Here is a 25,695-nt window from a genome sequence, read left to right on the forward strand (position 1 = left end):
TTATACAGCAGATAAACTATAGAGTAACTATTTGGATCCCCTTTATATATGACATAATATTTTAGTTAGATGACTCAGGAGAGTACTTTCAAAGTCAAACTGTTGAATATCCACTCTACAAAGGAGGGTTCATTTTTATGCATCTACTTTGAATGTGAAATAAAAGCAAACAAACAAACACAGCTAGCTTGCTAGAACCTTTTTGTTCACATTTAATTATTGATGAATACCCTGAGTACATTTGGACCCTAGTTTTGTTGACTGCCAAATGTCAAAGTTAATACATAGCCATAAGCACTTAAATAGTGACTGCTGTGACTGTCAAGATCTACTCTGTCACAAAAATCATGTTCCTTCAGGCACAGTTCCAAAAGGTGACCTGGGCCAGAAAAAATGTTTGCCTACAAAAAAAACCCCAAACCTTTATTTATGCATAAAATTCTTCACAGTTTTTTAAAATGTTTATACTATATATGGAAAGTACAGTTCACCTTGGATTATTCTCATTATTTCACAACCAGTAAAATGCCGATGGAGTCAAAAGTCAGTTTCAAGAAACAGCGTTGAATTTGGCTGCGTGGGCAGAGAGGTCAAGGCTAGGTCAGTGACACCTAGCATAGTCACTCACTGCCCTCCATCCCGTTTTAAAAATAAGAAAACCAAACAAACAGAGCTTTATATAGCACAGAAGAGCAATTTATTTAAAAGCTGCATTTAAACCCTTGAAAAAAAAAGCAAGTCAAAGCATCCTGGGCCGGCATTCAGTTCACAGCCTCTTTTTTCCCCAACACTGAGCTGGTTAAACTTTCTGAATAGCTATGGATTTCATCACAGCATCTTCATGTCAAGGAACTGCCTGCAAGGCCACCTCTACCTCCCTGAACTCAACAGCCGTCCATCCCCTCGCAGCACAAGCCTTTTCCTCCACTGCCAGGCATGTTAAAACCAGTACAGAACGCTCTGAGTCCCAGCAAGCATACCCACCTGGTGGTGACCTCCGGCGTACTTCCTATCACCCTGACAAATCACAGAACAGCGATCTCAGACATCACCTACCATAAATACAAGACCCGTCAAATCAAGTGATACAACTGACCCCAGGGACTCGAGTCAAAAAAGAGCCTGAGATTCCCTTATTCAGCTGCTGCCAGCCCCAGGGACAATGCACGAACCCATGCACTTTACCAGCATCTTTCAAACACCACAGCACGTTCACCATTCATGCTTACTTCAAGTCGGTTTTCACTTACTCCAACATATGCTGAATAGCACCGAAATAATAGAATTAAAAAGCAGAATTTATTACATAGCACAGAGAGATTTGGTTAGACAAACACAGCTGATGTTTTCAACAATTTAACCATCCTCCTTGCTGAACAAAACATTTAAAGCTGTCGATATGCTGAAACCAAAAGCAATACTCACAGTTGCTTATAACTCCTCCAAGTGGGTCCCCCTTGAAGTCAAACTCAATATCCATGTATTTTCCCTGTGAAAGCAGCATGTTTTAAGACTGTAAGTTCCGTTTAAGAAAAAGTGACTAAGACATTTCTTAACAAGTTAGTCGGTGGTTTTTACAGGCTAAAAGAGCAACCTGGCAAGTGACTATACACTTTGTCAAATTGTGAGAAACAGAAAATTATTCAAATTTCTCAAGACAATCGCACTATCAGAGCCAGAGATTTTCACGAGAATAGCTTTAATCGGGTTTGTAAGGCAACCCAATAATTTGCTCAGTTCCTAAGGTTATATGAAGAAAATGCACGTTATACCAGCTTTCACTAGAATGCCACGACCACCACCACCACCACTCACGGTCGTGCAGGTATCGCCATGCTTATTGACAGAAGAAAGCAGGAAGAAATGATCTCCCATGCAGATGTGTCTCCTCAGTGTACGATCTCCTCGGAGCGGGAATCAGGGCAGTTGAAGGACAGCCACTAGCTTTGGCTCGAGGGACCGGCTGGCAGAGCTTGCTGCTGGAAACCGTGGAGCGCCTGTCCCTAAGCGCGTGTCTGCTTGTAAAAGTGATGGATTTTCCCCACTGAACTCTCCTTCATAACTCAGGAGACTAGAGGCAACAATTAACGGACTGCCACCACAAAACGGATTTCGTTTGCAGCCGTACTGGCACAGCATGCTTCCTTAACTTCTGTTTGACTTTTCCACACCACAGAAGACCGCTCTGGTCTTTGCACCATTTTCATTTAGATGACAAGTGCTTAATGGAGTCACAGCTACTTTTAACAGTGACAAAACAGACAGAGCTGTACTGTGTAGAAAAGGCAAAAGCAGCGCAGCTCACTTTGGCAAGGAAATTTAGGAAGATAAAAACTGCTGGTAGGAAGTCAACCAAATCCCACAAGCCACACACAGGAATGATCTCACCACCCTCTGGTGCTTACTTAACAGTGGACAAAACCAACCTATTGATAAGAGAAGCCTTGTGTTTACACTTCTTTATTCACTGCTTTTAGGAAGAGTTTTCTTCTTTTTCTTTCTCTTTTAATTACAGAACATAAAACCCAAGCACTTTACACTGAGTCCCTCAAAGCTACTTTCTACTTTACTGGGTGTTTTGTCAAGATTGGCTTGACTCTGCTCTTCTCCTTGCTGGCTCCTGAGGCAGGCTAGACAGGACAGTTCTTGTACTTTTTTGGTCGCACTTAATTCTGAGCAGAGTCAAATCTCTGAGATAAAGAATTAGACCAGATAATTAAATTTTAATTTCCTAAGGACTTGGCCAGCTGGATGTTTCCAAAAGTATTTTTAGCTTTATGTTTACAAGCAAGGACTTGAAAGGCAAAATAGTAGTTGGTCACACTTTGTCCTGGAGAGACTTCTGTTTACAAACAGCACCTCTTCTCCCCTTCGCTGGCTCCTCCTCCTCCTTTCTGTAGCACGCCATCTCTGATAGTTGTATTTTTTCTACCCTTTCTACCCCAAAAAATTTTCTACAACGCCTCGAATTTTGGCCCTGACCTTGCGATGAGGAGCCTCTGCTCTGCTCACAAGCAGGGGCAACGACAGCCGCAGAAGGAGCATTCACAGCCATGTAGAACAGCATCAACCACCCTCGAGAACCAGAACGGAAGGGGAGAGGAGTCTCCCATGAGGCAAAAAGCTGCTCTCCATCTTTTACCCATTTTCTTACACTCACAACACACCATTTTCCCAGCATACTGGTTTGTCTTCTGTGGTCTGCGCTACACATCTCACTAAAACTGCTCTCCCGTGCACAAGTGAGCAAATGACAGAGCTGCATTCAGTCTGCTGACATTAGCAGGAGAAACCGGGATGAGTACTCACACTTCTGAATCTCCCAGCTCTAGCGTCAACTATTTTTTTTTTTTTGGTTTGTTTTTATCCAATTGTCAATTCCTGGAATTTCACATTCAGTTTTGTGCTAAGAAAGCCCGAATTCAACCACTATGATTATAAAGAATATAAGCAAAAAAGTAATGTTACAAATGTTGAAATGAAAACTAAAGTTGCAAACGCACAGAAATGTAAACATCCTAGAAAGAAAGTAAGAACCTAAAGTAGCAGTTTTAACAAAAAAATGTATACATATGGATGGAAAACGAGATCATGCAGGAAGATCGCCTTGCTAAGCAGGCCAGTTGCTAAGGCACATGGCCGCTGACATTAAAGCCACCAGTGCCAGAAAATTAAAAGAATCCAGCTGCGCTGTAATTATGTTTTCATCCGGTCACAGACTGTCACATCCTAATTTGATTTTTTTTGTTGTTTTGTTTTTGCTTTGGTTTGGTTTTAGCCTCTACTTTGATTCTCAGTAGAAGTCTACGCCCACATCAGAAACCAACCAGATTCCTGACAAGCAGGCGAAACACCTTTTAAAAAGAGGGGGGTGACTGCTAATAACGCACTCCCCACACACTGGGGCAGGGGAACATGCTCGAGTGTACAGAATGAAATACCGATTGCTGCTGAAGGTGTCTGCCTGCCCCAAACACCACCGCCAACAGCTACAAGAAAGTTGTCTCCAAAGGATTCCTTCCCTCCTTACAGACGCCTTGACGGCTGATACAAGGTAAAACAGAAATAGCCAACACACTCCCCTAAAAGGAATTCAAATCCAGCCTTGCAGAAAATACTTACAAATCTAGAGGAGTTGTCATTCCTCACCGTTTTGGCATTTCCAAAAGCTGGAGAAAGAGAAGAACAAATATGACAACCAAATCGATAAGTAAAAAAAATATTTAAATGCTAAAATATCTATGACTCTTTATATACTTAAAGGAATCACAGGCTTCTGGGGAACAACGCCCTGTTCAGTGTATGGGTATCAGTCCCTGGGGACAGACAGAGTGTGACAGATGTGATCACAGATGAGAAGACACCCAAGGAAATCCAAACAAGTTTCTTCTCAACACTTGCTTTGTTTAAAAATGTGAAAGAAAAACATACAAGGGGAAATGGTGCCAAGACAAAACGACACCTGGACTGAGCATATATCCTTAGGGTTCAAATGACATTTAAGATGTTATTACCCATATAACTTTAAAGATAGGAAATACTTCTTTCTTTTCAATTCACAGAAAGAAACAGATCTCAGTGCCCAGAACTGAAGGTGGTAAAAGATGGAGGCCAGAACTGAAGAAATTACGGAATGACGCTTAAAAATTGTCTGCATGGGACAGTTTATCCAATGCTTCAAAACTGGTTTATTTACGCTATTCCACCACATTTATCCTAGCTTAGGCTGAATATTCTTCAGCTGAAAGAAGCCTGACTTACAGTGAAAGTTTCACACACTCCCCCCTCAGCCTGACCTAAATTAGGTTGCTGAATAGTTTGGGTTTAATTTCTTTTGCTCAAGTTTTCTGACAGTATAAACTCTCCAAGAACAGACTTCCCAGGGCCACGTTCAGGTGGGCAGCCACCAGCTCAGAACATCAGCAGGACCAGAACTCAGACTGGAGGACAACTCAACTCTAAACTTCACACATTGTCAAAGCACATGGAGCCAAAGAGGAGTGTCCCCTACATTATTAAGTATAGCACTCCTACTCCAACAGGAGACTTTATTTATCCCAGTATTTATTTATATAGCATACATATTTTCAAAGATCAAGTCAAGTCAATGTTTTTTTGGACAGAAATAAATACATGCTTGTAGGGCTTCAACAAACTTGCATGAGTAGACTTACTCTTGATCAAAGAACTGAGGCCAAAAGGAAACGTTTGTTGCTCCTGAAGGCCCAGGATAAGTGAAAGAATTGTTTTTAAAATCTTTATGCCCTGCAATAAATCATCTTTTCAACAACCAAATCTCTGAGCTGCATTTTCTTAAACACAGTGCTGAACAGTAAAGTCATTTATAACTGCACAGAACCAAGCACAAACGTTCTATTATAAAGCACGAGACACATTCCTCAGTTTTCCCTGAAGCTCATTGTTTCTAAAAGTTAATTTACAGTAGCAACTGTAGTTAAAAAAAAATAATCCCATAAGATAAATTATGCATATGTAACATTTATGTCATTTTCTTGCACTGCAGCTCGACTGAAACAGAACTATATAACCAAAGACAAATAAATCTAACCACAAATGCTTAATTTCTGTCTAAAATGTATATAAGCAGCCAGGCTTGCTCAGCAGCCTCATGGAATAATTCAGTACCCCACCTTCCAAAAAGCTAAATAGGCAGTTACCAGTGCACCGAGTAGAACAAATAACACCTTAGAGCGGTAAGGCACTCTTCTGTAAGCTTAGTCTATTCCTCCTGCATTAAAACAAAGATTCACAAACCAACAAGAAATCCAATACATTTGGCAGTCCCTGGGGAACAATCTAGCTTTGGCAAGAAAAACCTCCGTACTTCCCATACTATTTGTCTACAATTGTTATCTGCCTTCCAGAACAGCGATAAAAGCAACACAGCTCTTCTCTGTAAATCCCAAACAATGGATGATCGCAATCCCTCCATTCAGCTTGTAAGTGGAACGTATCTGATCATCAAAGGAAGGCTTATCCAGCACTTCTATTATTCTTAAATTTTAACATTTCATCCTCTCTTTACAAGTCTTCTCTGACATTTTTTTTTGTGTGCAGTCAATGACCCCATTTCACCCATCCAGTTCACCACTGCTCTCGGCCCACTTTTGCTTTCCCTTCCCTTTTTTCTATTTTCCCCGCTCCGTTCTCATTGGTAGAGTGCTTGCTCCCTACAGACTCCAAATCATCACACAGACATACAGATAGCTAGGCAATAAATAAAATGTTGACACTCAACAGTCTTGCAAACACTGCTTATCATCTGGCCATAATACAAAATTATTGTACAGCAGTCATGAGAATTCGTCTCAGCACCACAACAGCTTAAGGAACTGTGGGAAAGACCGAGTCAGGAATCAACACAATAGATCTAAATAAGTCAACGCTAACCAAGGCACTTCTGAAGGCAATTATTAGACAATGGGACAAAAGTGCAAGCTTTGAGGATCATATATCCTATCTCCAGGAAAAAAATAAGATCCTGTTTCTGGCAGCCAACAGCTTTGAATTAAAATGACTAATAAAAAAAAAAAAAGTCTTTCATGGGAGAGCAGGAAAGGCAGTTGTCAGGAAGACGGGCCAACAGAGTCACCAGACCCAGGGAACAATAAGTCTCAGGGACCAACAGGCATGCATATGGATTGGCTTAAGGTTTTGCTAAGATCCATTTCTTCACCCTTTTTTTTTTTTTTTCTAAAAGAAAAATAATGCTTTACAGAGCTTGTTTGTTTACTAGAGACAACCATAATACAATTTGGAAGGAAATGAATCAGAGGGGCTGGACTGAAGTTAAGTCTTTTGATACAGTCCAGCATCATCAAGGCAGGGATAAGAAAGGGTTCGTCCTCTGAGAGCAGCAGAAGGAGGCTGGGCAGTATGACCTAACTTAGTAAGCTCTCCCTTCACGAGGGAAACAGTTTCCTTCTCAAGAAAACCTCCCCAAAACCCAATAAAATCTTGTAGCTGCCTTCACAGAAAGCATCTCCTGCAGTTTTGGACATGAAATAGCAACAATACAACAGACACAGTTTTCCAAACCAGCTCAGCAGGAATGCTGATACGCACAGAGGCAATACGCACCTACGTGCTCTGCAAGATTCTTACCTTCAAGAACTGGATTTGACTGCAGAAGTTGTTCTTTTACTTGATTAACCTCTGCCCCTTTTCCGCACACAGCAGCTACATACGACATGACAAGTTTGCTCGCCTCTGTGGGGGGGAGAGCAAAATAAAACAGTGGTAAGTGTTGGCAAATAGGCCATAAAATGATTTGCAGACTTGATCTCCATCACATTTTCAGCACGCCAGACAGGAACCATAAGCGCATTACATTCCAGTTTTCTTCTGCATCGTTGCACCACCTGGAAGTGAGGAAGGCGCATCCCTGCTATGAGACCCGTAACAGCCCCGCTGACCTAAATACCTAGAGCCTTCCCGAGCCAAAGCAGCCACCAGCAGACACGGCACGTTGCGTGTTTTTTCATCTAGCCTCGCCAAGAGGCATTCCATAGGGAAAGGACGTTATCCCTAGCTGACAGGTCAGAAATGTTTTAATCTAGCCTGAAAAAATAGGCCCAAGCAGATTCAAGACTCAAAATTCAATCAGCTTTTATCAGCAGATACACAGTAACAGAAGCGTAAACATACAATACATGGAACTCCAAAGTACACGACAAGTAACTGAGTAATGGCAACAGCCGGTAACGTTATGCAGTCTGTTTCAAAGGACTCCAACTAGAGAAAGTGAAGCATTCATTTAAACAATGAAATCAATCTGAAGGTATAACTTCTAAAAAATTCTGGAATAATATCTGGACTCTCAAAGCTGGGTTCCTATGGGAGTCAATCACCCATATACAGACAGAAATATATATTAAATAATCCATCCAACCCTTATGTTTTTGCTGGCCAGGACAAAGAGAAGCTGAGAGAGGATTCTGTTTATAAACAGAGTCTGTGATGTTTAGTATGATGCAAAAGAGTGAAATTTGAGGCAAAATTGGTTGATATACAATGTAATTACTAACAGCTGGAACCCCTATCAACTCAAGCCAGTGGTCATAAAAAAACCATTACTTGCTCTTCAGAGATCTGTTGCAAACTTAAGGGTTTCATTTCAGGAAAGAACAAAGGAGAAGTTACCCTTTGGATTTTGATTCTTTCCTATTTAAGCAAATGTGTCTGCTACTATTAAATAATTAATATTAAATTAATTAAAAATTATATTTAAAATATTTTTAAAAATACTTGTATTAAAATATGCTAGAGAAAACCAAGCAAACCTGCCACAGAGGAAGCAAGGAAGGAGCAAGCACCATGGGCATGCCCATAAGGCCTCCCATCTCTCTTAACTGCGCCCTGAACCCAGCTCTTGTCTTGAAGAATCCATTCCCTTCGCAGCCGGCAATTGCTAAATTATTTGAAGTATTTCTTAAAACAGTCAACGCCTTTAAAATAGAGCTACTCAACCACTGAGAGAAGCGCACACTGAAGCAGCAAATAAGCTATTACAACATGCAGTAAGACAACGCACAACGACTTCAAGATAGAACATCGCTGAAAGAAAACAAAGGCCCTTTCTTTTATCAGCAACTCTTGTTGAGTCCAATAAAGACACCAGGAAGGGAATCATTACCTTAACATCTGAAAACATTTAAATACACCACTCACTCTGATAATGTACCATGCTTTCTTGCACAGTTACTATCGATTAGCAATATAAACGTGCAGCGGAACAAGAACAAAATTGGAAGCAAATAAAAAAGCCCAACTGATGCCACTTCAGTTTCAATTCTTCCAGCCCAAACGTGCTACATGTTCTGGCTACCAAAAATTTAAACCAGAGTCATACAGTACTAAGAACTTCGTTTCCCCAACTCCAGGAACTTGCTCCTCATTTCTCAACCCCCTTGGGGTTTTTTGCAATGAAAATCTGACTCCTCAGCTAACAGCCCCATTTCAGCAACAGTAGTTCCATCAAATGTTGGGGGGAGAACAGCACCGATTCCAAGTCAATTGTTGACTTGAATCTCAAACCCTGCATTATTCTGTACTTACCTTTATAAAGCAGTAATTCATATTCTGTTCCATACAGCTACGAAAATTACAGAGCAGCCAAAAATCTCTGTACAAACCTAAAACTGCCAGAATATTCTCTACAAACAGGAGTTCAGAAACTCAAGCACTGCTACCCCTTTCAACTGAATAAATAAATGAATAAAAGGTGGACCTCGATTGTATGAGGTGCTTGGTAATTCACAGGTCCTGAGGAAGTCAAGACATTAGGTAATACCGGTACAGAACTCCTTGCTGACGTCTGAACTCCTAGACAGAGTCTCTAACAACCGTATTAATAAGAACCTGATTATTTTAATGTACACTTTTATTGAATACACATGTGTTTTCACATTACTGAACTGAAAAGAAGGATTGTATTACAAGATTTCAAGACCTCTCAATTGGCTGCCACTAATCAGGCAAAGGAAAACAAAGACGAAACCTGCACTTCACATTTTCACAAAGGGCTTGGAAAGCAACTTCTTGTTACTCACCTTCAGTCTTGCTCAGTATATGCATACAAAGCTCCACATTTTCTCAGATTCAGAGAACAAAATCTCTTAAATTACATGGAAACAGATGCATGCGTTCCTATCCCCTGTCTCTTTTGCAAGTCACCTCGGTTTTAAATTGTTATTTCAGAAAATAACTGGCTTTCTTTTCTTTTGTAAGATCTATCTAAAACATTCCGCAGTTATGCAAACCTCACTTGATTTCTGCCATTCCAGTTTACAAATTAGCAGTCATTTTCAAGGCAATTTCAGCTTTGCCTGAGAAGCAGAGTGTTCTGGTACACAGGCCAATCTTAGAACTGCAGCTGAGCACAGCATGCAAAAGACTGATAAAATTTCCAAAGTAATTAGCTCTTATTATTTATTTTCCTTGGATGAATAGCATAATCCAGTGTAAAGGCACACATTTAATAAAAGACATGCAAAAGTATTAAAGGATTGTCTTCTACTCTAGAAGACCAAGAACATTCAGTTTTCTCCATCTTCACGTTTCCCACAGGGAGAGCCGCAATGTTTTCCAGCCCTCACAATACTCCATCACAAACCAGCACTACTTTAGCATGACTTTGCATACTGATGAGGACACTGTGTCAACGTGCCATAGGACCGCACCCTGGTGACCACGTGAAAAAACACTGGTTTGTGTAAGTTCACACCAGCAGCAACAAGCACGACAGCATCCACCTTCTGCAATCACCAGACACAAAACGATACTGGTGTCTCTCAGCTCTCAGACTCTAGCATCACTTTGCAAGACTCCAAATAACTCTGTTTTTCAGTAAGATCAAAGCTGCTTGTTACCTGTTTTTCCGGCTCCACTCTCTCCTGTGATAAGGATGCACTGGTCTTTGTCCTGGTCCCTTAAAGATCTGTATGCTTCATCTGACAGGGCAAAGCTGCAAAGTAAGAAAGAGTCAATTGAGAATTAGATAAAACAAATCCCAACAATAACTACAATCAGACGTTCACATCCAGGCAGGAAAACAAACGAAACCCCCCCCACACATTCCCCCCTCCAAGTGCTACCATTCTGTGAGTGGTGAAGCATTCACTTTTCAGAACATAAAGACCAACAGAAGCGAGATGGATATTTCTTCTCAGTGACTTATTTGGACTTTCTCCAGGAACAAGCAAGCACAATCTCCAGATTTTTCTAAAGACAGCAAGGTCAAAACAAATTCACAAAATTTTGGGGAAATTCAGGTAGCTTTCTTCATTGAAAAAACCATCATATTCTTTATTGAACATAACATCAATGCAACGAGTTCTGTCTGAAGACATTTAAGAAAAAGGAAACGGGAGAATCCTGAGCATTAACAATACCAGAAGCTGCAATTTCTACTCTAAAAAGCATGAAGAAATATCAGAACCTTATATTGAGCAATTTAAGCATTTTTAAGCATTCAGGTATTGCTGAACAATAAATACGAAGAGGTGTTTCCCAATAGCTGTGTTCTTAACTCAGTAAGGGTGATGTTAAGTAGCAAAAGTAAAGAATATAGTAAGAATCAGCAACTTCCCTGTTGCTGCACCAAATTGTACAAAAATGGTACAAAAAAAGGTACCAAATCCTGTACCAAAAGTCTATTCATGGAGCTGAGAACATCATGACCCCGAAACTACTGGGCTGCAATCTGATTCCAGATGTGCTTTGTAGCCATGCAGCAATATATATTTTGGAGAACTGCAGATGTGTTACTTATATTTAGTTTTCTTTAGTAGCAATTTTGAGGCACAGCAAGAGTAGCATTGACTTTTATTTCAACTGCATTTTTCAGTTTGTGGAATCAAGGACTCTGAGCATTAGAACCCCTTTAAAAAACTTAAGCATGTAGTATCTGAAAAAAGACATCGAAGCAAAATCCAAATAAAAAGGCACACTTGCATGACACAACTTAGAAAAAAACGTCATAGCTAAACACGCCATATTTTTGTGTGAAATAAACATCCATCCAGCAGACCAAGAACTTTGTTAGATTACTGCACCTAGTAAAATATTTAGTGTTTGTATGTACTTAGAAGTGGATACTGTTGATTATTTAAAGAAACCATGTATGAAAAATGGAAATGAACTCTCAGGTCAACATAAAACACATAATCATTGCAGATTCAATGTAACTTTTAGAAACTGATTACCTACAACAGTTCAGGAGCTTTGCATTCAGCTGATAACTACAAATAGATCAAGTATTTGTTTTGAATAACGTAGCCATATAGTGCTCTCACAGGCAACCACAGCCCCTTTATAGATAAGAAAGCTCTAAAGAGCCCAGTTAGGGGTAGCACGGACAACACACAACGCAAGTGGTGAGAGCCACACAGAGCCTTTCCTAAAAGCTCCTATTACCACATATTGAAAGCTTCAAATATTAAACCTACATACAGCCAGATCAGTTCATACTTATTGCTACCACTGCCCCTTAGCTCAGGCATTTCTTCCTGGCTTCTTTCCCCCAGAAAGTTTATGGAGAGCATGTCATATTGTCCCAAATTCATCACCACGTGCACACACAACACCATTTATACTTGCTTATCAGTATTAGACTCATCTCGTATCGCTTATTTGGGGTTTGATTTTCTTTGCTTGCTTCTTTTTACGGTTGCATCATGTTACCAGCTCAGCCATCCTGCAAGAGACCAGTGTACCAAGCAAGTGGCATTCAGAAAAGGTTGGAAAACAGGTAAATTAAAAGCCTTTCGGCTCCTTCACTACTGAATACTCACACCTCCCCCTTCATCCTTAGTTCTTGCCAAGGATGCTCCTGTCACCGGCTCCCCCCTTTCGGTGTCCCTCTCCTGCAGCACCTGCCCACGTGGCTGGACCACCAGCCCCAGGCCCCTGGGCTCTCTCCTGTCCCGCCAGCTTACATCGTCTAAGGCGCTGCAGCACAAGATGGCTGGGCCAAACCACCGCGGTCTGAGGTCATTAACTCCTTTTGATACATACACTATTGAACTCAAATTAAGATTGATCTCTCAAAACTTAACGCTGCTATGGCAATGGAAGCAGCTGAACTCAGTAATCCAACTGGAGGTGAAAATGTGTTTACGAGAAAGTAGCAGGCTGTAATGTTTTTAGCATTACAACAAAGTCTGTTTGTGATGTGGCCAACACACTGAAGAACTAGCAAGAAAAAATAATATTCTGCTGCTGCTGAGAGACTATGACACAATTTCTGGCATCCACTTCACTGTCCGGAATCCAAACTACAGTAGCAGTAACACTCTACCAGACTCTCTTACAGGACATATTTAGGAAATTAATGATATTTGTTGAACGCTGCTGCAGATATACTTGTAAATTGAAGAGTACGATATGCGGCACTCAGAAGAGCTTATTCCAGTACATATTACATTCCTTTTTGCAAGGGAAAAAAAAAAAAAAAAGTAATAGGATGAAAAGGAAAGAAATAAAACTGCACTGAGCATTCACGGGCCACGTGAGACAGTATCAATAATGTTGTGGTTTTCATGGGTTTGATTCAGAACACTGTCTCAGCAGGAAGGTAAGACTCTCAGATGCCTTTCAAACTTACAGGCTAGATGGCTCACTCTGTGCCTGCTGTCCTTCAAACAATCTCAGCCATCAACTAGCATTTCACTGTTGAAACAACTTTCTTGGCAGAAGTTTCAAGCTGGAAAATGAAGTCAGCATCAAGCACAGAGAAAGTATTCTCTCTGTTGATATACTGAGTTATGAGTTAATCAGCTTAGTAACCATTCATCTTTTCTAATGCACTGAATGTTAGTTTCCCAACAGCCCCTGTCAGAATATGTTTTACTGTTTGATGTATTTATTAACTCTGCCTGCAGAGCATAGTTAAAAACACCAGATCCTGCTTTTTCTCCCTCCTCTGCAGAGAAACTAAGAGTCTAATACTGCAATGAGACCTTGACAGTTGGAGAAGAGAGTGGGATTTCATGCAGTTCTGGGTTTACTCAATCTAAACTTGGCATACAATTTCTTTTCCTCCAGTCTACACAATCCAGCAAAGCCTAATACTTCATAAGTCTCGTATTATCTACTACATCAAGTATTATCTACTACAGACAAAAGAAAAAGCAAGCTGACTCATTTCAAAAGAAGTTTGGCGTACGCACTTATCAAAAGCTACCTAGTAAAAGTGTTCTAAAATCTACCTCTGATGTTTCAACCACTGCTCCAACAATTCAAGCAGAGGAGGCATAACCAAAAGCATATTTAAGAAGTAAGATTTCTTTGTCTTTCTGGCTTTGCATAAACAGCATTAGACACATTTATGTCAGAGCCTGAACAAAGGCCTTTATCTCAAAGAAAAAGATCTATTCATTTGTCATGTTGACTTTCATGGCACAACGTCACACCTTGCAGTCCTTCCCATCCATTAGCACTTTCTATCTTTGCAACAACAACAACAAAAAAAACAACCACCAAACTTTGAGTCTTTTGGTTCACTCTACTCGATCCAAAAATATAATTTCATGCTTTTTCCTATTTGTTACAAACATGTAAAAGAATCTCATTTAAGACCATTTTAGTTTAACACATTTTAATGATCTCTAGACCACAAGGATTCCTTCTATCCCTTTCCTTTCAGCAACGTTAAGAGACACAGCTCTGTAAAGTCAACATTTGCAACTATAGGTTTAAACCACATATCCCTCTTTGAGCCACCTCACAATTACAGAGCCTAAGTAAAATTTTAGAATAGTTTGTAGTTTAAAAACCAGTTATAAACCATGTGTTTTGAATTAGCTGGTGAGTGTGTCAGCAGTGTCATTGACCATACCTTATAATAAGCTCTCCTTTGATTTTTAGGTTTTCATGGAAGAAGATGACATTCTTCTACCACAACAAACACAGAACTATTTACTGGCATTCTGTTTTAGTGAAGACTTAAGTATAGAAGCAATTTGAAGTCAAAACGCCACCCACACCTAGCTCAGTAAGAAGGTTCTGCTTTTTTTTTATAGCACAGCTCCAGATAGCTCCAGATGGCCAGATCTGTCACAAAGTCCTAACCCAAAATTTCTAACAAAGGGAAAGAGCAAACAGGCCTCCAAGGGGGACTTCCAAAGAGCTCCAGTAATTTTCAGCAGCACAACAGCATCTCCACGCTCTGGCAAAACACTGGGGTCAGGAAGAAGCAGGAACAAGGTTCCCACCCATTCACCCCAAAACGAGCATCAACTGCTAGCACTTCATTTGGATGCTCAGGACAGCACCCACAATTACACTAGGGGTAAAAAACTTGCTCTCATTGTCATAAATTCAGCTCACGGGAGCAGCTCTTCCCTTCTACCATCTTCTTCCTTTAAGCCAAAATCATGAGGATCAGTATTCGCCAGCTACTGGGTCTTCTTTCCACCATCATTTGCATCCTTCCCCTCCTTTCCCTTAGCACTCTCGATTAACAGTAATTAGTTAATAGTATCTTCAGCTTCCTCCGATTGTTTTTCTCATGCACTAATAGAGTCAATTCCCTTCATCCCATCTTCACTGGCTGTTGCTTTGATTCCAAGAGTCTTGGTCCTCATTTTAAAACATCTATTGCTTAATCGTGGCTTGCAGCTGCCAACTCATTTGCTACTTTCACAGGAAATTAAGAACACCTCTCTTCTTGACTGTTCCAACTCCTCACGAAGCACAGCCCTGGTACCATTTCATCTCTACTCAACTGTGTCTAAACACGCCGGCAGAATACTAGAAGTCAGTGCTTATCATAGACTATATATCACACTAGACTAAAAAGAACGGTACTAAAATGCAAATTGTACCTACGTTTTTAATGGAAATTTTACAGAAAATGTCATTTATAGTAATTCTTTCAAGTTTAATTAAAAGCATCATTTAAGTTCGTTCCTTCTTTTTCTGAATGCATAGAGGTGCTCAGTAACAGCGTAACAGCAAAGAAATGAATTCTTCCTCTCACAACATGCAGTAGGAAAACATCAGAATCACAGTTTGGTATAAAAATTCCTAATAACCTGAGCTCGGAACAGTGGAAGCACATTTTATAAATGCTTTGAGGCTTTATGTTGTAAATCATCATCACTATTTGCCATTATGTTCCCCCCCGCCCATTGAAGCTCAGTGGAACATTCACCATTCAGGAAAAAAAAAACCTGGAAGTGATTATTTATAGTATTAGCTCATAGTGCAGAATCATTTCATCTAATTGCCCTAAGGATAGAAAGCGTACTCCCATTTTCCGTAATTACAAACTGTCTCATGTTCAGCACTTTGACACACTTGAAAAGAAAAGGTTGATTAGCCTGCCATCGGAGTGAATAAAGTAACAGCTAAATTGATGAGCATCGGCTAGGATAGACCTTCACAGGCAAGCAGCTGCTCTTTGAAAAATGCCCATCAGGAAAAAAATGAAACAAGTTTAAACATCAGGATAAAGAGGTGTGCTAAAGCAGATGGAAAGCCTTTTCTCCTATTCACATTCTGCAATTTTATTTTCCTGGTGTGCATAGAAACCTGTTTCATCAACAATACTCTGTGGCTAACAGCCACAGCAGAAGGGTACCTCCTGCACTGTGTTATTCACGTTAGCAACTGTGACATTATTAGATGCAGAATAAAGCCCAAAGCTGTGTAAATCAGCCATAATTTATGGAGGGAAAGGGAGAGAGGGAAAGGGAGGGGGAAGACGACAGACAAAGCCACTCTTGATTTTCTCAATTTACCACATTAGAACACAGGCTAATGTTAAGCCAGAAGACATTTATTTTCTGTTCCAGGAGACTGGGAACATAATATACCCTCCGATGCTTGTATACACACGGCAGGTTTAGCAGAAGATTTTGAGGCCAATATTTTGAGGTCTAGACAAAAAGAAGAGAATGTTCTTTCTGAAAATCTTGTCTTTCTCAGGATGAAGCAGATTTCAGACATTTTCAATGGACTTCGCCTCAAAAATCTCCCTACAGGGCAGCCCAGACAATGCTCCTTCCCCAAACCCTGAGCTTGCACAGCCTGGTCTGTACCCCAGCCTTTTCCTTCCCGCAGGAGGGCACACATGTCCCCTCCAACCAAGTGGGAGGCTTTATCAGTTTGGAACGCTTCCTTTTTACCAACAGTCCAAAAAACTGTGATTTTTTTGAAAAACCAACAGTGGTCCTTCCCCAGCACTGCACACAAAGCCAAAAACGCAGCTTGTGATTTTCTGCCTATTTCAACATCTAAGGCATCTGTTTAGAGCTGCGCATTAGTGGGATGGAAAACAAGAAACGCCTTTTACCAGGAGCCTATGACCAGCTGTTGCATTATTTTCTTTCAACCAGTGCAAAACAGGATCTCTGAAGCTGAGGATGACCGGGCCACTTTCTAATCCAGACTACAAAAGAAGTTCTTCTTCTAAATTTTAGCAAATGCTACCAACCCCAGTAAGCGTGTCCACATCACATTCAGTGGCTCAGCCCCGTACGGCAGTGAAATACGCCCAGCAGACTGTCAGAAGAGGGAGCTGGGCATGGGTCCAAAGCTGGGTCCTCCAAAGTAATGCCATATGGTGGCAGAGCTTGGGTTGCTGCAGATCACCAAGCCACCAGCTCCGTGCCCCTGTCCCAGTAACACGTTAACCATGGAAAGCACGCTCGGGCATACCAAACTGAACCGACGTGGACCGGTACCAGCTGTGCACACCATAAACACCAGCAGCTGCAGGCAAACAGCAGGTAGAACTCGTGACTTAGTTTGCCTAAAGGAGGGAATGAAAATAGCAAACTCTTATTTGAGGCTGGTTCCTGTTGTCGGCTGAAGCGAATATATACGTACACCGAGGCGGGGTGTGGGAAGCCAGTATCTCCAAGGTGTGAGCTTTTTGGAAGAGCAGCTTGGCTTGGATTCCCCCTTGACTAGCCCCACCCCCTGAAATTACATCAGCCCGCTGGATGCCACGTAACCATCACCTCCTCACCCGTACCAATGCTCAGCACGTGGCTCTAGCGTCACCGACTAACTCCCATTTCCAAGGAGCAGCACTAACCAGATGGGTTTGTAACCAGACGGGTTTGTAACCTGAACAACCCCTCACCCCCTGTGCCGGGCTGCGTTACCCCAGGCCACCCACCAGCTCCGACACAATGACACAGGGCACAGCGGGTCCTCTCACAGGCTTTACAGCAAGTCAGTCTGCTGTCACGTGCACTGAAAGGACGTTAAGTTTCCTGGGGGAGAAGGCATTTCTGTTTACAAAAATAATAATTTTACTGGGCTATGACATCCTTGAAGGGAAGTACAGGAAATCTTTTCTATTGTTTTATTAAAAACCGTACTTAATTAGATGCAGTTTATTATCTAAGATAAATCAGCACTTGCACGCTTAATTTAATGACTGCCTAAACCAGCCAAACCCTTAGGCTCAGTGGTTTGACTGCAAAAGTATACGGTGACCCTTTCTGGTGGCCGTGGCTGTGTCAGAAGCTGCAGGCTCCCCCCTGAACTGCCAGCCCACGAGGAAAGCCCCTCCACCACACGGCAGAAACGCCGGTGGTGAGAGCCATGTTTCTCCAAGGACCTTCTGCAGCTTTGCAGTCCCTGAGGTTGGGCTGGTAACATTCAGGATTTGTCCCGTCAGCAAGCGCATTCCCCACTTCAAATGGAATATCAAGGGGTCACAGCTGACAGTAAGGCCAGAGAGGTGCAAACCCATTCGCCATGCCCAGCCTCTCCCACAGTTTCACTCTAGGGCACACAACTTTTTTAAAATCCTGGTTTACTATTTCATCTGGATACCAGCGGATTTGAATTGCACCTCTGAGCTCTTGCATATATGTGGAAATGAAGGGTCGGTGGGACAGGGAGGAAAAGGGGGAGCAGGGGATCACAGTCGTTCCCTTTCTGTGCTGAAACAGCCAGAGTCAATAATTTTTTTTTTTTTTTTTTTTTTTTTTTTACAGAAATGGAATTAATTTCTGCACCCAATATAGCATGTGTCTGAAAAACAGGGAAGTTTACTGGTCAAACACACGGGTTCAGTTCACATCAGCTTTGACCAAATTTGACGTAAAAGAAATCTTTTTCTGCAGAACAAGGCATGCTTTGAGTGTGCTGCTGCACCGTGTCAATAGCACGTGAAAAGTTAACTCCCCCAAGAAAACTGTAAATTCATCGTGGCTTACATTACTAAGCATAATACGTATTCCATCAAAACAAAATGCTGAGAAACCACTATTCCTCATTTTTAAAACACTGATCCTGGCTAAACACAGGTCCTTACAACTACCCGTAACTATTTCAGAAAAAACAGGCTCAGAGTACAGGTTAAGTGAAATGCTTAGAAGACAAGACTCTTAATCTTAAACCTATTAGGGGAACAACGGCCATTATAGCTTGGCTCTTCCTGTACAGATGGGAACATACGTTATTTGCTTTTTTTCCCCCCTTTTTATTTTTTTTTTCCAAAAAGGATGTATCTTTGGCTCTTATAGTCTGAGCTTCTCCAAATCAGCGGCAGACCACAGATGGTCCATGTGAAAATGCGACTTCTAGAGAGCACGCAGACGAAACCACAATAGGGCTGTACTGGTTGCGGGGCTTTTCCAAGGCAGAGGGGAGGGGAGTGCTGCTCTAAGGATTTCACATGGAAAAACACTTAGCAAACAGGCAGCGTTCCATGTTGCTGCCTCAAATACTGTACTCCCGCTTAGCAAGGAGAAAACTTTGCTTTTATTTGCAGCCTTAAGAAGCATCACCCTGAAGGCAGAAATAAGTAATTTCCCCCCGATGTGGTGGGAGCAGAGATACAGCAAGGCAAGTTTTGGCTTCCACAAGAAGCCTGCATTGCTACCATGTGCTCACCCAGGGACTTCTCTCGCTGCAAATAATTTTATTGCAGAAGTATCACTACTCTCAGACAAGCTTACCTTACTCTGCTAATCGGAAAATGAAACGTAAATTTATTCTTTCATTCTAAAGTAAGCAAACATGCCCCAGTCCTCAGGGGAAGACGAACGGTGAAATGAGGTGCCCAGCTGCACATACTCACTTCACAGAAAGGGACGTGCTTTCACAGGTCTCATCTCACAGAGCAACAGCATACCGCAGCACAACTGAACTCCCGAAAGCTCCACGTACCTCGGAGCTACAGCACCTCATGCGAAAAGACACATCTTGGAGTGACTTCACATCTCTACTGCCCGGCGGGATGGGCAGAGAAACGTCACCACGCAGTAGTGCAATAGGCTGCAATGGAAGGCCACGGCTTGCCATCAGAAAAAATGGCAAGTACACCACCAAATCCATACTACAATCCTGGAGAAACAGGAGTATTCCTCATGGCTGTTCGTAAGCTAAAGTACGTTGCTAATCATCAGGTTTGAAATCCAGGCTCTGTAACACAAAAGCTAGCACGCGCAGTGTCCGCAAGTTTATCAGAGACAACAGTGACCAAACTGCAAATAAAAGTACTGCAGTTATCTGGAGAACATCTGGTGGGCAACATCAACGCCGTGTAATGGCAGAGGTATGTTGCTACTTCACTCAGAGGAGTTACGGAACCTTTTAATTGTGCAAGTCGCTCTTGAGTCCTCTTAACAAACCAAGTAGTTTGTTAAGAAGAAGCCTTACACAACTTATTTTTTTGCCTCCCAGAACTCTTTTCCAACTGAAGTACGTCTTGTGAACCCCTGGATAAAGTCAGCACCAAAGCTTATCTGAGTTCCCGAGAGCTTGTTAGCTCAGGTACAACGTCAAGCCAACGTGTCTACTCACTCTGTAAAATGGCTTTTGCTCAAGTCTGTGCGTGGAAATTTGTGGATATAAATCCCAAGTTTTCTTTCCATGAATGGTGAAAGCAACAAACGAAAAGCCTTCTCCAGCCTGCTCAAAAACTATGCTCCAGTGCAGCCCACGTGGACTGTTTCCAGGGACAATGTATTTCAACTGCGTCCACGGTTGGTCTGCTGATACTCAAGGAGGATGCCAACAGCACACATTTTTTTGGCCTGTGGATACATCCTCACTAACAATTCTCTCGGAGTAACTATGACCAGTTGCAATTTGAACTCCACAAGGTTTAGCAACTAAAAAATAATTTCTGTAGTATATAAAAAGGAAATTGTATCTACAAGAAAAATGCAGATTTGAACTAATTTACTGAAACAACCACAATTAAACTGTCTTTGTAGTTCAGACCTTTGCAAACCCCAGTCCCAGCTCTGTAATCTATTCAAAACATAAGTAAAAGATTATACAGTGTGCTAGACAGTAAATATTAAGACTGTGTATTTCCTGATTCATAACACAAAAAAGTTTATCTTTAATAACCCAGTTTGGGCATTAACCGTGATGTACCCAGAGTTGAAGAAGTCAGAGCCTTTTGCATAAAGCTGCTGATAAAAAGAGATTGAATGGAAAATGTTCTGCCGCTAAAGGTGGTACAAGAGCTGGAATTTTACTGACGATTCTTTAAGGCTTTAAACATTAGCCTTGTTTACGCTGTCTCTCAAATCATGACCAAAGCTCCTAGCATAGCGGATGGGCATTTCCTGGTGTGTTATAAATTGCTAAAAAAATAAAAAGAGAAAAAGACAGCCATTAAACACAATGAGACACTTCCAATGAAAGGACAACAACCATTCTTAACCGCAATTTGAAATCCCAGATCTTCACAGAGTACCACACTGCCAATTTGGGACAGGCATAATGAAAATTCTGGTCCACATACACACAACGCTTAATCGGGATTTCTCTCATTTCTGACAGGGCTTCTACCTGCCCTCACTTTTCAGTCCGCCTTTAAGAAGTGAAACCACGGCTCCTTTATAAGCGCTTCTCATTCTTTTCAGTGTGCAAAAAGTCCCAAAATTCTAATGAAAAGAAAAATGAAGCTGTTGGATCCTTTTGTAAAAAAAATCAAGTTACATTTAAAACCGCGTGAAATGTTCAAAAATGCTTTTATTTCCAAGTCCTACCATAACACCAGTCAATTTTCTAATCAGAAGAACTTCATTTTGTTAAGCAGCACAAAAAAGACTAGTCTTAGCACTAGCCTAAAGGTACAAATGAAGAGCTGGAAGAAGAACTATTTGAAATGTTGAGAAGAGACAAAGAGCAGTTATGCATTGACAAATCTGGAGAACTGCACTAGAAAACTGGAAAATTACTGCAGGTCCTTTCCTTTATTTAATTAAACGCCCACTTCATTCAGAAAAGTCAGTCATAGCGAATGGATTCCCAAGCTGTTTGTGTATATTAGAGGGATACTACTTAATGTAGACAATGTGAATTGATTTTTTTTTTTTTAAATCAGCATTTTATGTCCTAAAAATATCAATGGCATAATACAAACACTAGCCTGAACAGTCCAGTTCCAGGAAAATGAGAGAAATGGGATCTGGCAAAAAAGCTGCCATTAGTTTAGACTACAGGAGCGTTAACACGTTAATACACATCTCCAACTACCCAACATATATTGAAGTTAGGGTTTTTTTGGCTTTTTTTATCATTATTGTTATTATCTTTGCTCTAACAATCTAACCAATCCCCAAATTTTTTTATGCTTACAAATAAACACAGACTGTAACAAATACACTCACAAGCAAAAACCAGAAGAGCAAGAGATCGTCACAGATAACTGAAAACATTTGACTCTCCATCCCAGACATGACTGAAGTCAAATGTGAAAGTATGTGTGTACAGAGGTATGAGTAAATATTTGAAAACAGTTCTGAAAACAAAGTTATTTTGTTGAGGTTCTAAGCCAGCAGTTAATTCATGAAGGATGCCCCAAGATTATTTTCCTTCGTACACCATGACGACAATTACAGACTTAACAGAAGCATCTGGAACCGATCTCGAGCTAAGCGCCTCCCTTCCAAACTCGCTGTGTTTTAAAAGGTACCCAATTCTTGCATTTTTGCAAGCTTCTTCAAAAAGTCCCCTGGACACGTGAGTGTTGGCTGGGAGCACCCACAGCTCTCCAAACCAGAGACTGATGGATGAGCAGGCGCTGCCGGAGCCAGGTGGGTCCTGCCCGGGAGGCTCCGGGGGCTGTGACTGACGGCACTGCCAACAGGTACAGCCAGGGGCACCGAGATCCTGCGGGAGCTGGTGGATCTGGGGCTTCTGAATAATTCTGCCCCAGCAGCACATGCTCCCATAGCTCCTGAGAGACACTGCGGGGCGAGACACCGCCAGCCTGGGGTATTTTGGGAGATGGGTTTTGTCTTGATGCTTTTTATATCTCTTGTAGCCTATATATACACACTCCTTCCTAGCCTAGGGAACGTTTAAATGCCACAACAGCACAAAAATCCAGCTGGACTCCACCCCGCCTGATGTCTGGGCAGGCCTGTGTGCAGGTACCTCCACCCCACCTGCGCTACAGCTCGGCAGCTGCACGCAGCATTCTGCATTCTCATGCTGGAAATCCCACGTCCCAACGCTTACAGAAGAATGACAGCACCAGTGCCATACAGAAAGAATTTAAAGGGCCTCTCCATGTCTTAATTTAGGCAGCACTACTTAGAGGACCGACAGAACGGCTCGTTCCAGTGAACTTTGGAATCTAGTCTAAATGTCACTCCAGACCATTTTAAAAATTAAAATAAAGCACAACATTCATCTATACATCACTTTTCCAGGCTGTTCATACTTCTTGGGCATTGGGGGCATTTGTTGAGTCTCCTTACAGCCACAATTCCTGCTAGAAATTGGTTCCTGTATTATGCATTATTACAGAATTTCATGCGATCTAACACTGGCAGCAAACAAGCAACTACTGTTCTTGTCAATAAGACTATTTCACCTCCGAAGCACTGGGGTGAGATGGCTGCATTATGTGCTATCAAAACCAACGGAAATAGCCCTGCTCAAATTTCAGGAAAAAGCTAAATTTATTGTGACATGCCAGGGAAACCTTGCTTTAAGCCTTCCAGTTCACTCATCACATCCAAAATGCTCTTCAGAGAATCAGCCTTTTCCATATGGCCACATCACAACTGCCTTCCTCAAAACCCTTTTTGCTCAGAAGGAATTCGGAGGTCTCCTGCCAAGTGTAAAATTTAGGAAATTCTGCATGCCACGGGTGGCGTGCGAGCAGCCTGCAACAGAAGAGGCTCTTCTTGGGCATGAAGTCCTTCCGACCCTTGAAGCAAGCGTGATGCTTCACCCCCTTTTTACTTACACACTTGAGGGGGTTACATTTGTGGACACACCATATCCAGTACCGCCTCACTACAGAGGTTAAAAAAGTAGTAAGGCTGACCCCTTCCAAAATAAGACTCCAATATTCCGTGTCAGTACTTCCCCCCCACCTTCTTTCAATGCATTCCTAGCATGGGTTTAACAATCAGGTACTAGCAGTCCTCCCTAATTGCTATTTATGATTTCTGTCAGCCATAGATGCTCCCTCCCTGCCCAGCAGTTAATTTTGCCAACTAACCTCTGAAATTATCGTCTTCCCTCGACTATAAATCTCCCCTGGAAGAGGCACTCTGGTGAGCTACATGAACAAGTCCAAAGACTGACTCTCTGGAGAAGTCAGGCATTAGGAATGAGAATAAAAGGTCTGCAAAAAGAGGATACTGCAAGGTGAACCAAAGCATATGGGGGATTTAAAAAAAAAAAAAAGAAAATGAAAAAGCAAAAGCCAAACACCACCACCACCCCCCTCAAAACCAAAATGAAAGCAAATTAAGATGAGGAAAGGACAAACTGAAAAGGAAATGTTAAAATAAACATACTAGGGCAATGAAGGACACTAAACTACAACACAGGCTCTCACCCTACCATCCCCTTCTTCAAAAAGGGAGCTACCGTGTTATCTTAAAACTCTGCTACCTGTGGGGAAAAGTTTAGTTTTACATATAGGCAAAAACTATCCTTCACAGCTGGAGCTGTTTCACGTCCTTCAGACAAAAATATTTGCTTTAAATCAAGGAGGAAGAAGAGTTACTGTAACCTCGGTGTTTCTGAAGACATGCAATCCTGGAATACCAGCAAAAAAAGCCAGAAGCAAAAATATAACTTCTATATTCGCTGCTTGCGTTAGCTCAAAACTTGAAAAGGAAACAGCAAATTGTATCTATTGCCAGAGTAATTGCAAATATCCACAGGATGTTGATTTGTCCCAATAATTATCAAGATGCTCATGACTGAAATGGGGAACATTAATAAGTTCCTCAATCTTGCATTTTAATAGGCATCAGGTTGATAGATTTGTGCTTCTATCCTATATACAGGCAAGCTGGTTTTCAGGAGTTGCCTGCAAAAGTTTAAGTCTCTCTACATTTGAAAGCTTTTAAGGCAGAACTATTGTATCTTCAGAAATACTTGACTTAAAAGAACTCATAGCAAGTAAAGAAAATATACAGCAAAATTGCCTAAGTGGAATGCAACAGATGTTGGATAAAAGCTTTCTCCAGGTATATTTCTGCTGACCCAGTTATTCACTAGAAATACTCCAGTGCATTGCTAAAAAAAAAAAAAAAAAAAAAAAAAAAATGCACATTGTCTCTGAACTCTTACTGCTCGTAGCTTGCCGTTAGTAGGTAGAGTTGCCAGTTTCTGTTTTGTCCCACAACTTAAAATAACCTGCAATTCTGCTGAATGCGAGCAGGTAAGGTGTTTCAGAACATAAAAGGGAGCACAAAGCCACATGCCACCCTGCCTCCCAGAGACAGAGGGCTGCAAGCAGCCGGGAGCCGACCTTCAGGGGTGAAATGCAAGAAAGCACCTCCCCTGCAATCCCTTGAAGCAAATCTGTTACTGGTAGGAAAAGTGATAGGCACGATGGTTACAAGTAACCGGTACGATAAGCTGTTTATTTCCTACTGCCTTCACTTCAAAGATGCCAGCAGCTGCCTTTGTCGCTGGTGGAAGTCAATGTAGATTAGCAAGATAGACAGCTTGGTGCTCTCTCATGTCTAGCTTACCCACCAGGTAAGCAAAACAGCAATTACATCAACTGAAAGAGTAATTACATCAACTGAAAGAGCAGAACAGAAGTGTAAGAACTGCACAAATCAAGCAGCAAACTGTTTGCACACTGAAATGTCATACTCTGCCCTGTCAAGTCAGGGACAAGTTTGATCCCGCCCTGCAGATAAAGACAAAACCAGCAAGATTAACAAAACATCGAGGGGAAAAAACCCCACCAAAAACCCCAACAAT

At 41.5% G+C, this 25,695-nt stretch overlaps 1 protein-coding gene across 4 annotated transcripts in view; it reads right to left on the bottom strand.

Annotated features, from left to right (window-relative positions):
• MYO1B (myosin IB) overlaps nt 1–25,695 on the bottom strand; it is a 113,285-nt gene that overhangs the window by 52,416 nt on the left and 35,174 nt on the right. For all 4 annotated transcript variants that reach the window (XM_080399906.1, XM_080399905.1, XM_080399904.1 and 1 more), the window contains exons 4-7: nt 10,392–10,486; nt 7,126–7,230; nt 4,123–4,169; nt 1,426–1,489 (exon numbers count right to left, since the gene is read on the bottom strand). In XM_080399906.1, the coding sequence (XP_080256032.1) occupies nt 1,426–1,489; nt 4,123–4,169; nt 7,126–7,230; nt 10,392–10,486 (311 nt within the window). The remainder of the gene's footprint in view (nt 1–1,425; nt 1,490–4,122; nt 4,170–7,125; nt 7,231–10,391; nt 10,487–25,695) is intronic.

This window comes from Falco punctatus, assembly GCF_963210335.1.
Source record: "Falco punctatus genome assembly, chromosome: 8".
Taxonomy (NCBI): domain Eukaryota; kingdom Metazoa; phylum Chordata; class Aves; order Falconiformes; family Falconidae; genus Falco; species Falco punctatus.